The 13,597-nt window shown below is 39.9% G+C and overlaps 1 protein-coding gene across 1 annotated transcript in view; it reads right to left on the reverse strand.

Moving 5' to 3' along the window:
• Window positions 1–13,597, reverse strand: part of ANXA7 (annexin A7) — a 46,294-nt gene that overhangs the window by 13,082 nt on the left and 19,615 nt on the right. The window contains exons 6-8 of the mRNA XM_070752082.1: window positions 11,662–11,764; window positions 9,744–9,838; window positions 6,536–6,649 (exon numbers count right to left, since the gene is read on the reverse strand). Of these exons, the coding sequence (XP_070608183.1) occupies window positions 6,536–6,649; window positions 9,744–9,838; window positions 11,662–11,764 (312 nt within the window). The remainder of the gene's footprint in view (window positions 1–6,535; window positions 6,650–9,743; window positions 9,839–11,661; window positions 11,765–13,597) is intronic.

Below are 13,597 nucleotides of genomic sequence, written 5' to 3' on the forward strand. Positions count from 1 at the left end.
CGGGGCGGCTCACAACAGTGATAAAAACAATATATAATGACTAATCTAATAATTAGAATCTAAAATAACAAATGTACATTTAAAAATCTAAAAGCAAGGAACCCCAATATAAAAAACATACATTCATATCATGCACAAAAACTACATAGGCAGGAGGAGATGCCTCAGTTCCCCCACGCTTGACGACAGAGGTGGGTTTTAAGGAGTTTATGAAAGGCAAGGAGGGTGGGGGCAGTTCTAATCTCTGGAGGGAGCTGATTCCAGAGGGTCGGAGCCGCCACAGAGAAGGCTCTTCCCCTGGGTCCCGCCAGACGACATTGTTTAGTCGACGGGACCCGGAGAAGACCAACTCTGTGGGTCCTAACCGGCCGCTGGGATTCGTGCAGCAGAAGGCGGTCTCGCAGATATTCTGGTCCGGTGCCATGAAGGGCTTTATAGGTCATAACCAACACTTTGAATTGTGACCGGAAACTGATCGGCAATCAATGCAGACTGCGGAGTGTTGGATTACCATGGGCATATTTGGGAAAGCCCATGATTGCTCTCGCAGCAGTATTTAATATTCAACCTTCCTAGTTGCGGAAAGACAATCGGCCATATAAGTTTGGAAAGAGTGGAAAGCCTCATAAGCTTTTGTGTGTCAGAGCCTGACTGTCCTTTGGCTTCTCTAACTTCTTGTAAATAGTAAATTCCTCAACTATAGTAAAGGAGCAATCTTCAGATTTTGGATTTTCTTCCTTTGTCTTAAGCAATCTTATTCTCTGTCCCTCTCAGTCTCATTTGTGCCTTCCTTCCACTTACTGCCCCATCTTCCTGGTGCTTTTCTTCACTTTCCAGGATCTACTGTCTCTTTCTTCTGTCCCATACAAATTAGGTGCTAATTTGTTCAAACTGAGCTTAGGTGCTGTTTCCACTACTGAAGTGTATGGCTGGTCCAGCCAGGCCTCCATTTCAAACAGAATAGAGGACAGAGAACTAAAGACAACTCCTGGGAACCAGAGCTTTTGAGTTCCTTTCGGCATTTTTGGTGCCCAAACTGGGAGTTACAGATATGTGGTTACATAATGATTTGATTTGACAGGCATAACATCTTGATCTAGTAAAAATTAGTAAAATTATTCCCAGAACAAATACCATTTCACTTTAGTAGCAATAAAAGAAGAAGAGTAGCACTGGGTTAAAATATTCTTGCTCAGAAATTCAAATGAACGAATGCTCTAGAACAGGTGTGTCAAATTCACATATGACTATCATTATCAGAGCTGCACTTTCGGAAGCTAGGCAGCCCAAGCAGCAAACCAGCCCAACCAGCTAAACAACTCAACCAGCCAGCCACAGACCAGTAGATATGGAGTTGAAACACAGCAGCAGTAGGAAGTCTTGGAAAAATAGATTTACTTCTTATTTACACTATTATTGTATACTATCTTTACTATACATACATCACACTAGGATCAGTGTTCCATCTAATTTTTGGGGGGAATGGGCGGAAAAGTATAGTGTCTGAGCGGCAGTCCCTTTGGGACTGGGCGGCACAGAAATAATAAATAAATAAACAAACAAACAAACAAACAAATAAAAAACCCACCCTGTTTTGCCTCAGAGAATTTCAAAATAAAATACTGTACTGTTTGTCTATAACAGTGAGCTCATAATAGGGCAACTCTATCAATATCAAAATGCCACTTAAATAGTTGAGCTAGTTTCAAACTAGATTTTGATTTTCTTTCTCTCTTCCTTACTCCCATTCTTTTTCTTTCTCTTTTCCTTCCTCTCTTTTTTCTATTGTTTCTCTCTCTTCCTCTCTTCCTCTCTCTCTCCTTCCCTCTCGGCTTCTGGGCAGGTTTGGAAAACTCTGAGTTGATGATGATTTTTAAGTGAGCGATTGCTCACTGCTCAGCTTAGAGGGAACTATGACTAGGATCTCAGTACAACTTTCTCAGTTACAATAATTCACAGAAACCAACGAATCAATACAGCAACTTCAGAGCACACCTCACACAGAACAGTATCAGAGATCAGAGAGAAAGTGAACAAACAGCAAGCAGCAGCGAGCAGAGAGCTCTTGCATGTTTAAATACTTTTCACCTAATTTGGTTGCTGCATGCTTAACTGCCTCAGAATGACTCGGCATTCTCTACGTAGGCCTTCCTTCTGCATTGAGATTATCTCAGGATATGCTTAATCCTGACAGAACCAACTACTCCCCCAATGTCCATACTGCTCCCAGCCTACTGGCTTTCCATAAAGCCACAAAGACCTGGTTGTGCTGGCAGGCATGGGGGGCAATGAATTAACAACGGACAGGGCCACATTGTATGAATGGTATGCATGTATGAAATTATGCTTTTAGTAAATGGGTTTCTTTTAATATGGGGGTTCATAGTCTTAGATTATATTCGACTTATTTTTATTGTTTTGTATCTTTTGGGAGTTGGGAATGTCATTTGGTGGACAAGGAACGGCAGCCTAATCCCCTGTATGGCACCAGTGAGTGAGAGTTGCTGGTGCCGAGGGGGGGATGAAGGGAGTGGCGTTGGAGTGCGGAGGAAAGAGACTGAGGCGAGTTGGGGGCTGTCGTGTGGAGCTGAGGACATTGGATGAGATTGGACTAAAAGATCAAAGTGGAAATTGAACTGTTGAATTTTGAGGGTGTTGGTAAATGTTAAGATTGTCGCTTTGTCATCTCCCCCACCCTCTTCCTCCCCCTGCTCCCATTTCCCATTTCCTGCTACCGCACGAATCCCAGCGGCCGATAAGGTCCCACAGAGTTGGCCTTCTCTGGGTCCCGTTGACTAAACAATGTCGTCTGGCGGGCCCCAGGGGAAGAGCCTTCTCTGTGGCGGCCCCGGCCCTCTGGAATCAACTCCCCCCGGAGATTAGAACGGCTCCCACCCTCCTTGTCTTCCATAAACTACTTAGGAGCCACCTATACCGCCAGGCATGGGAGATTTGAGACACCTTTCCCCCAGGCTTATTATAATTTATGTTTGGTATGTATGTGCTGTTTGGTTTTTAATTATTATAGGGTTTTTAGTTTTTTGGTTTTTTTTTAATATTAGATTTGTGCCAGCATAATATTGTTTTTATCGTTGTTGTGAGCCGCCCCGACTCTTCGGAGAGGGGCAGCATACAAATCTAATAAATTATTATTATTATTATTATTATTATTATTATTATTATTATTATTAATATTATTATTGTAAGCCGCCCTGAGTCCTTCAGGATTGGGCAGCATAGAAGTCTAAATAAATATTTATTTATAAGTAAATAAATAAGTAAACAAACAAACAAACAAACATAGTCACAGTGACGTCACGTGAGGTACCAGGATTTTTTCCCCCTTTCCTAAACTGGGCATGGGCAGCAGATGACTCATCCAACCCTTGGGCCAGGAGTTTGACCGTCCTGCTCTAGAGCAGTGTTTCCCAACCTTGGCAACGTGAAGATATTTGGACTTCAACTCCCAGAATTCTCTAGCCAGTGAACGCTGGCTTTGGAATTCTGGGAGTTGAAGTCCAAATACCTTCAAGTTGCCAAGGTTGGGAAACACTGCTCTAGAGTATCTTGATGATTTTATTCTTCATTAGAAGGAAAGGATCGCACAGGAGAATCAGAAATCTTTGACTTGATTCTAATCAAGATGGAAAACAGTTGAGGAAATGGAAATAACAGGAACATTTCAAGGAAACGTCTAGGAGGGGTCTTTGGCCTGCCACACTTTATGCTATTTTAAAATGTATTCTTTGTTGTGGGAATTTGGGAAGGGTAATTACGTGAGGGACGTCTGCATGTAGCCATAACAAATTCCTTCTAGATTGTCAAAGTCATCCTTTGTCTTCGCACTCCTGCACCTGCACAGAAGGAGAGGGGAGTTTCTGCCCAGTTGAACTTGAACTTTCAACTGGGTGGAGAAACCGCTGAGATTTCGGATTCGGGTTTCTCCCAGATGTGTCAACATGGCTCTGCTAATAAATTGGAACTTTGAGGAATACTTTGCAATGTAGTCAGTGTGGGAAATCACCTGATTGCAACTTTGCTTTCCAGCTGGAAAAAGATAAGACCAGTCAGTTTCACAGTTTTGTTTGCCTCCTAACCACTCCCCCAACTTTTGGAAGCCTGCCTTGCCTGCTTATTGTTCTCTACATATTGAAAGCAATGAGATCATGCTGCTGGGATCTGCAGGCATTCTATGCAGAGAGGCAGTAGTGCTTTCTTGAAATCCCATCTCCAATTCTCCACTTTGTGAGGAAGGGAAGAGAGAGAAAAAACCCAGTGAGCAATTTTTGTAGGCAATCTCTTTTTTTGCCTGCCCCTTTCCCACTGCTGATGGTGCAATTATATTACTCTCAGTATGTAGAAGAGCAAACAATGTACAGTGATACCTCGTCTTACAAACGGCTCGTCATACAAACTTTTCGAGATACAAACCCGGGGTTTAAGATTTTTTTTGCCTCTTCTTACAAACTATTTTCACCTTACAAACCCACTGCCACCGCTGGGATGACCCGCCTCCGGACTTCCGTTGCCAGCGAACCCCCCTTTTTTTGCTGCTGGGATTCCTATGAGGCTCCCTTCCATGGGAAACCCCACCTCCGGACTTCCGTGCTTTTGTGATGCTGCAGGGGAATCCCAGCAGCGCAAAAACGGGCGCTTCGCTGGCAACGGAAGTCCGGAGGTGGGGTTTCTCAGCGGGGAAAGCCTCAGTGAAATCGCAGCATCGCAAAAACACAGAGGTCTGGAGGTGGGGTTTCGAGGACTTCGGTGTTTTTGCGATGCTGCGATTTCACCGAGGTTCCCTTCGCTGGGAAACCCCACCTCCAGACTTCTGTTGCCAGCAAAGCGCTCGTTTCTGCAATGCTGGGATTCCCCTGCAGCATCACAAAAACACAGAAGTCTAGAGGTGGGGTTTCCCATGGAGGGGAACCTCAGGGGAATCCCAGCAGCGCAAAAACGGGCGCTTTGGCTGGCAAAAGGGATGAATTTTGGGCTTGCATGCATTAATCATTTTTCCATTGATTCCTATGGGAAACAATGTTTCATCTTACAAACTTTTCACCTTAAGAACCTCGTTCCGGAACCAATTAAGTTTGTAAGACAAGGTATCACTGTATTCTCTTGTAATCTCTTTCTCCCCAATCTCTGTTCTGTGGGGAGTGAGGAGAAGGGTTAGTTGAAGGAAAGATTGCCTACAATCTTACAAAGATTGCCTTACACACACAAATACACCACACATATAGGCCAGTCTTCCAAAGGGCAGGAGATTTCCCACCTAGCGAATACCGTACTCAGCAGAGCTGCTGGTGCCAATTAAAATCATCTAGCAGGAGCTACCTGTTAAATGTTTTTTTATATATATATTTTTATTAAATTTTTATTACAACAAACAAAAAATCTTAAAGAAAAAGTGCCCAACACCAATAAACCCCACCACCATTTAGGGGGTTAAATTATTTACAATAAATTTCAATTTCTTCCTTAGCTCCGGTTTATATTTCTTTACATACAAAAAGTGATTGGAATTTATTTTTCACATTGTCGTCATAAATTCTACTTAAGATATAATTTTTCACCTTATTCCATCGTGCCATCAGCTTCTCCAATTTATTTTCATCAAAGTTATTTAATCTTATTTCCATAATTTCGAAGTGGATGTGGTCCACCATATACCAGTACCAATTCTGGATTGTCCATTTATTACTATCCTTCCACCCGCTACCTGTTAAATGTTACAGCCCACTCACAGCCCCTCTCTGCCAGCCTTTCCAGGTAAGGAATCAATATTTTATCTCAGACATCCTTACAGTTTCAGAGGTAAGAATGTGATTGCCTTCAAACCTTCCTTATCTAGGTTTTTTTTTTAATTGTCTTGTTGAAATTGAGGTACCTAAGGTAAAATGATGTGTGCCAGGAAAATGGAAAAATTAAGATTATCACTCCCTCGGTTCAAGGTTAAAGTTGCAAATTACTAGAACAGTGATCACCAGCCACTGAGAAAATTTTGGTGGTCGGCAGAAAAATTACTTGCATTTTTATATGGCACTAAATACTATTTTTTTTTAAAAAAAAATCATATTAGTGGTCCATGGGATTTAAAGTTATGAATTTAGTGGTTCCTGAGGTCTGAAAGATTTGTGACCCTTATTTCAGAACACTAAAAAGAAAATAAATATAAAAACACCCCCAGTCTTTCTGGCTCAATGAGTTGTTATTTGGGAAAACATACATAAATGTCTTTATAACATTACACCAGGATTATTTTTTAAATTTCTGCATAATTAACTTCTGGTTTTAACTGAGTTTAATATATATTATTTTAATGTAATCCAGCCTATTTGATCAAACTACGAACTTGGTGCAATAGATATATCCAATATTGATCTTACATTCTTTCCGCATATCTCCCTATATAACTTTTACCTAAATTTTTTGCTTAAAAATTGACACAGTTTTCATCTAAGTGAAAATTGACAATTATGTTGATCTCACTACTTTTATTTTTGCACCTAATGTTTTTTTAAAAATCAACTCATACCTTCATTGCATGCCTTAAACTCCAGGCATCATAATAGGTACGTGGCATGAACAAAGCAATGATCAGTTCTTCCATATTCCCACTTAGCTCCGACTTCAGGTCTTTAATTAAATCCTGTCCATTTATGAAAATAAATATCAGAAGGAAGTATATTCACAAAACCTTAAACATATATTTTAACACATATTCAAGCCAAAAATTAGCTAGAATAAAATACATTTCACACATAAATTTAAGGAAAGACCATATTTTTGGAGTATAAGATGCACTTTTTTCCTCCCTAAAAGAGGCTAATAATTTGAGTGCTTTCTTTCAGCCCGAACTAGCTGCTAATGATATTCCCAGCTCTTACATTGCAGGCTCTTTCATTGTTGCTCTCTGCAGATGATGTTTTCCAAGCCCTAAGTCTTTGCAGGGTTTTTTCATTGTTCTAATTTGCTCTGAATAAGTTTCTTTCCAGCCCTAACCAGGTGTTAACGATGTTCCCAACTCTTACCGGCTTGCAAGCTCTTTCATTGTTGCTCTCTGCAAAGAATGTTTTCCAAGCCCTAAGTCTTTGCAGGTTTTTTCCGCCATTAGTCTAACTTGCTCCAAATGTTTCTTTCCAGCCCCAACCAGGTGCTAACAATGTTCCCAGCGCTTGTTGGCTTGCAAGCTCTTTCATTGTTACTCTTTGCAAATAATGTTTTCCAAGCCCTAGTTCTTTGCAGATTTCCCCCCCATTGGTCTAACCTGCTCTAAATGTTTCTTTCTAGCCCTAACCAGGTGCTAACAATGTTCCCAGCTCTTACCAGCTTGCAAGCTCTTTCATTGTTACTCTCTGCAAAGAATGTTTTCCAAGCCCTAGTTCTTTGTAGATTCCCCCCCCCCCCATTGGTCTAACCTGCTCCAAATGTTTCTTTCTAGCCCTAACCAGGTGCTAATAATGTTCCCAACATGTTTTCCAAGCCCTAAGTCTTTGCAGGTTTTTTTATTGCTCTACTTGCTCGGACTGTTTCTTTCCAGGTGCTAATGATGTTTCCAGCTCTTACTGGCTTGCAAGCTCTTTCATTGTTACTCTCTCCAAATAAGTTTTTTTAAAGCCCTTAACCAGGGGATAAAATAATGTGCTGAAGATGACCAGACTAAGGACACTAGCCAGATGAATATGTGGTAAGGAGATTCTTTTCCCTATTTTCCTCCCCAAAAACTAAGGTGCGTCTTATACTCCGAAAATAAGGTAGATGACTTACTTTACATTTTTTATTTACATTAGGCGCCAGTTATTTAATTATTTTTAAATAATTACTTTCTATTATTAAGTGTAAAACTTAAATGCAGTGTTTTAATTAGTAAAACAGGACTGAATAATAATAATAATTTAATGAACACCATAGCAACATTATTATGAATGGGCTGCAATGTATAGGCATACTTACCACAAACAATAGAAGCAAATAACTGTAGCAATTAAGAAAACATAAATAAATAAAGCAATGTAAAGTATCAACCCATAATGCAGGCAATTCAAACATTTCCAACTAAACTGTCAATTTTCCACCTGGCTCACCCCAATATAGATTTGCATGTTATTAAAAAGCAATTCACAGCTTCTGAAAAACGTCTTGTCCAAAAAGATAACATCTGGATTTCCTTCCTTTGCAGAAGTAGTCCTTGGATTACAATGGCAATTTGAGCCAGAGTTTCCATCACTAAGCAATGTGATCATAGTGCAATGTTACATGAATGCATTACATAGCGATGGCAATCCCAGTAGTCCTGGTTTTTGTTGTTAACTCCAGAAATGTGGGATCATGAAGTGGGAAGAAGTGGGTAAAGAGGCTGGTGAATGAGGCCTATAGTAAGAGCTACAGGCAGTCAGGGGTATTCGGGCTGATGCTAAAGTGGAGGCAGCTTCCTCCCAGCTTCCCCACTGTCTTTGCTTCCAGGAAGCCAGCGGGGAATGTCAGAAATCATGATCACATGATTGCTGCTTGCAGCACTGTCGTAATTGCAAGCCAGGCATCAAAGTCCCAGATTGCAATCACATGACTGCAGGGATGTTGCACTAGCTGGACCTCTTGAGGACCAGGCATAAATCTCTCTTATTCAGTGCCATCAAAACTTTGACTGGATGCTGAATTATCATGACCGGAGGGCTAATCTGCATGTGCTGAGTGCAACCAGATAATCACATCCAATAGCAAAACACTTGAGTGACAATTCATTTTGTATTTCCTTGAAATCAGGCAAAGAATGGAGAACGGATTTATCCATGAAATTTTAATCTGTACATAATTTGATCTTTTTTTGAGATCTAAGTCTTCAAGAAAATTCCTTGAAAATTGTAGGACATTCAGAGGAGAAATTACCACTCAACTAATGAGTGTTAATATATGAAATATCATTCCCACAATGTAAAGTTCAGTAAAATGGGTAACACACAAATGGAAGATCAAACCAAATTTCTTTTAGATCTTTCCTAGCCTTGCCTGGCAAACAGACAAAATGTCCTGCCATATTACTACTCTTCCTTTGTCAATTACAGAAAGTCCTTAACTTGCAACCATAATTGGGACCAGAATTTCCATCGCTAAGCAAGATTGTTGTTAAGATTGTTTACAACTTTTTTTTCAACAATTATTAAATTAATTGCTCAAATTTTTAAGTGAATTGTGTGAACATAAGAAGAGCCATGCTGAATCAGGCCAAATCCCATCGAGTCCAGCATTCTGCGTCACACAGTGGCTCACCAATTGTCCATGGGGATCTTGAGCAGAAGGCAAGACCCTCCCTTTCCCCTGACCCCCAACAAATGATACTCAAGGGAATCCTGCCTGCCTCAAGCAACACAGAGGTGGCACATGGACATCTGTTTCAATAACCACCGATACACTTGGCATCCATGAATCTGTCTAATCCTGCCTTGAAGCTATCAAGGCTGACAGCTGTCACGACCTCTTGTGGAAGTGAATTCCAGTGTGGTCATTAAGCAAATCAAACTACCCTTACTAACTTGTTGAAAGCCTGCTGGGAAGGTTGTAATGGCAATCTCATGACTCCAGTTGGACGCACCTGTCATCAATATATTTTGATCACATAACCGTAAGGATGCTGCAACAGCCTTAAATGCAAGGACCAGCTGTAAGTCCCTTTTTCAGCACTGCTGTAACTTAATCATTAAAAGAACAGTTTTAAGTCAAGGATTACCTTTTTGGAAACACCTTACCTTGCCATACATAGTCTTGAAAGAAGATTTAATTTGTTGCCTCTGATTATTTGAACGGTTGGCAACAACATCAATGATAGCTTGCTCGTCCGTACCTTGGAAGCGAGAACCATGTATAGTCAATTTTATATCACAATCATTTAAGCCTGCCCCTTGCCCTTATTTTTAATCCTCAGATCATTTCTTTGTGATGCTTATGCTTAATTAGACACCAATTTTAGAAAACAAATAACCTTCAATCTCTTGTTGCATCAGGCCGTGGTTCGGGCATATTTTAAGAGTGCAATCATTGCAGCTGTGCCCAAAAATCTATAATCACCTGCCTTAATGATTGCAGTCCAATTGCACCCACTTCCATTATGATTAAGTGTTTTGAAAGATTGGTAAAGGATTATATGGTTTCATGTCTTCCCCCTACATATGATTCATTACAGTTTGTCTCTCAGAAGAACCGTTTTATAGATGATGCACTTTCCTTTGTGGTTCATCTTATGTGCGAATGTGGTTTGTTGGTTTTAATTCGGCATTCAACACAACCATTCCTCAGCATTTGGTGAACAAATTGTGCCTATTAGATTTCAATACTCCTCTATGTAACTAGATACAATGGTACCTCTACCTAAGAACGCCTCTACTTAAGAACTTTTCTACATAAGAACCGGCCGTTCAAGATATTTTTGCCTCTTCTTAAGAATCATTTTCTACTTAAGAACCCGAGCCCAGAAAAATTTCCCAGGAAATTTGAGAGTGGCACAAAGGCCCGGCCAGTTTCCTGCCATTCCCCCTGGGTTTCTCTCTCTGGCGCAGTGTATGGGAGGCAGCCTCATGCCGGGTGTATGGGAGGCACGTGCTCCTCCTCGCATACATACATACATACATACATACATACATACATACATACGTGTGTGTCACATGTTTTTGCTGAATTTGAAAATTAAGGGAAACTAGGATAGATCTATTTCGGCCATATATTTATATATATGAGCAGATAGGCATATTTCTGAAGAAAGCATTGGACTACAGTTCTCCTCCGTGTATATATATGATTCTGATTCATGTGTTTGTATGTGTGTGTAACATATTTTTGCTGATAATTATATATATAATATATATATGGTTAATTTTCTGTTGAAATCACCCTGGCCTACCCAAAGGGGAGGAAGCAATTTTGTTTTTCTTTTGCCTCTCAACCCCACGCAAGGGCCATTCCAAGGCAGATAAATTGTTTCCTAGTCGACAAACTATAATTTACATGGTTACATATTTTTGCTGATAAGTGAAAAGGAAGGGAGCCTATTATAGATCTATTTTGACAAGGTATATGTAACCATACATATACAGTGTATGCCATATATATGTAACCATACATATATATGGCAAAAGGCAGCATTAAGCTCCTCCCATATTGGAGTATGCCAGGTGATTTGACCGGGGGGAAAAAATAACACTTCCCTGGTACAAAGTTGGGGGGGGGGGAAGTTCTAAAGAAAAGTAGGGTTTTCCTTTGCAACAAATTCACTTTTCATTTAAAATTAAAATAATCTTAACTCTTTTTTAAAAAAATAAATCCCATGGGATAGGACACCAAAAAGGCAGATGCCAACTGTCCTGGTGACCAAGATAGGCATCTTAGTTAGCCATGAAAGTAGAAAAGAATATTGCTAGCAACTCTGTTGCACAATAATTGCACAACTCTGTTGCACAATAAAGCCGCCCCGAGTCTACGGAAAGGGGCGGCATACAAATCCAATAAATAAATAAATAAATAAATAAATAAATAAATAAATAAATAATAAATATTATAATTTCTAAAAGTATTAATAAAATATCTAGAGAAAGCAGAAGTAAATCTGTGGCTTTTGTGCTTAAATCTAAATGTGAACACCTGATAAATATTCCAAAATATAACAGCTCTTACCAAATCCTTTCATAGCCTTGCGCAAAATTTCTGCATCTCTTCCTGCATCAAAGTTAGGGGCTGGTTGAATTGTGCCTTGCATGTTCTGAGTTAATGCTGCAGGCTGAGAATGAAAATCTATGTTATTACAAAACTTGATTCTTATCAATTTTAATAATCAAATAATCAAGTAATCAAATATTGATTACTACAATGTGACAAAGCCAATGGACCAGAGAAATGCTGCGAATATAATTTACTTGGATTTCAGTAAAGCATTTGATAAAGTAGACCACAACCTATTATTTAATAAGATTTGGCGGGACACAGGAGAAGAGCCTTCTCTGTGGCGGCCCCGACCCTCTGGAACCAGCTCCCCCCAGATATCCGAGTTGCCCCCACCCTCCTTGCCTTTCTCAAGCTCCTTAAAACTCCTTAAAAGCTCCTTAAAACCCACCTCTGTCGTCAGGCATGGCGGAATTGAAATTTCCCTCCCCCCTAGGCTTATAGAATTTATACATGGTATGCTTGTATGTATGATTGGTTCTTTAAATTGGGGGTTTTTAGATTATTTTTAATATTAGATTTGTTTACATTGTCTTTTTATATTGTTGTTAGCCGCCCCGAGTCTTCGGAGAGGGGCGGCATACAAATCTAATAAATAAAATAAATAAGATAGAAAAATATGGTTGGACAGCATCACCATCAGGTGGATTCCTAACCATCACACTCAACTAGCAGTCCTTAATGAAGCTGCATTGGAAGTACACAATGTGGTACCCCAAAGCTCTGTCTTAGACTGTGAACTCTTCAATATCTTCATTGTGGCATGGTTTAACTACAAAAAGGCATTCAATTCTCTGTCACATGACTGGATAATCAAGTGCCTAGAAATAACAGTAGAAACATCAGTAGAGAAATCAAACACTTGGTGCAAAGATCAATGGCACAATGGAAGACACAGTTGCATATCAATGGTGTGAAACTGAGAGGTTAATATCAAGAGAGGAATATTTCGAAGATATTCACTATCAGCGTTACTATTTGTCATTACAGTACACTGTTTCCGCTTTTAACTCAGGCCCCGGCTATAAACATCAAAAACATCTGTCAGGCTATTCCACCTCTTTTACATGGATGATCTCAAGCTGCATGGAAAAACACCATCAGAAATAGAATCAGTGCTCAACATTGTCCATATATATAGCCAATATATTGCAATGGAGTTTAGACTGGACAAATGTTTCACACTATCAAACAAGGGGAAATAATGAAAAATAGAAGGAATCAAGATGCCCCATGAAAATAACATTTAAGAGTCTGGATGATGATAATTACTGTATTTTTGGTGTATAAGACGCACCTTTCTCCTCCCTAAAAGAGGCTGATAATTTGGGTGTGTCTTATACTCTGAATGTAGTTTTTTTCCCAGCCCTAACTAGCTGCTAACGATCTTCCCAGCTCTTACCTTCCAGGATCTTTCATTGTTTCTCTCTGCAAAGAATGTTTTCCAAGCCCTAAGTCTTTGCAGGGTTTTTTTTCATTGCTCTAACTTGCTCTGAGTAAGTTTCTTTCCAGCCTAACCTGCTTTTTCATTGTTACTCTCTGTGAAGAATGTTTTCCAAACCCTGTCTTTGGTGGGGTTTTTTCATTTTCTATTTGCTCCAAATGTTTCTTTCCAGCCCTAACCAGGTGCTAACAATGTCCCCAGCTTGCAAGCTCTTTCATTGTTACTCTCTGCAAAGAAAAATGTTTTCCAAGCTCTGAGTCTTTGCAGGGTTTTTTCTATTGCTCTACTTGCTCAGACTGCTTCTTTCCAGGTGCTAATGATGTTCCCAGCTCTTACTGGCTTTCAAGCTTGTTGCTTGTTAGTCTCTCAGAATAAATTTTTTTAAAGGCTTTAACGAGGGGATAAAATAATGTGCTGAAGCTGACCAGACTAAGGACGCTAGCCAGA

Source organism: Erythrolamprus reginae, chromosome 5, assembly GCF_031021105.1.
Source record: "Erythrolamprus reginae isolate rEryReg1 chromosome 5, rEryReg1.hap1, whole genome shotgun sequence".
NCBI lineage: Eukaryota > Metazoa > Chordata > Lepidosauria > Squamata > Dipsadidae > Erythrolamprus > Erythrolamprus reginae.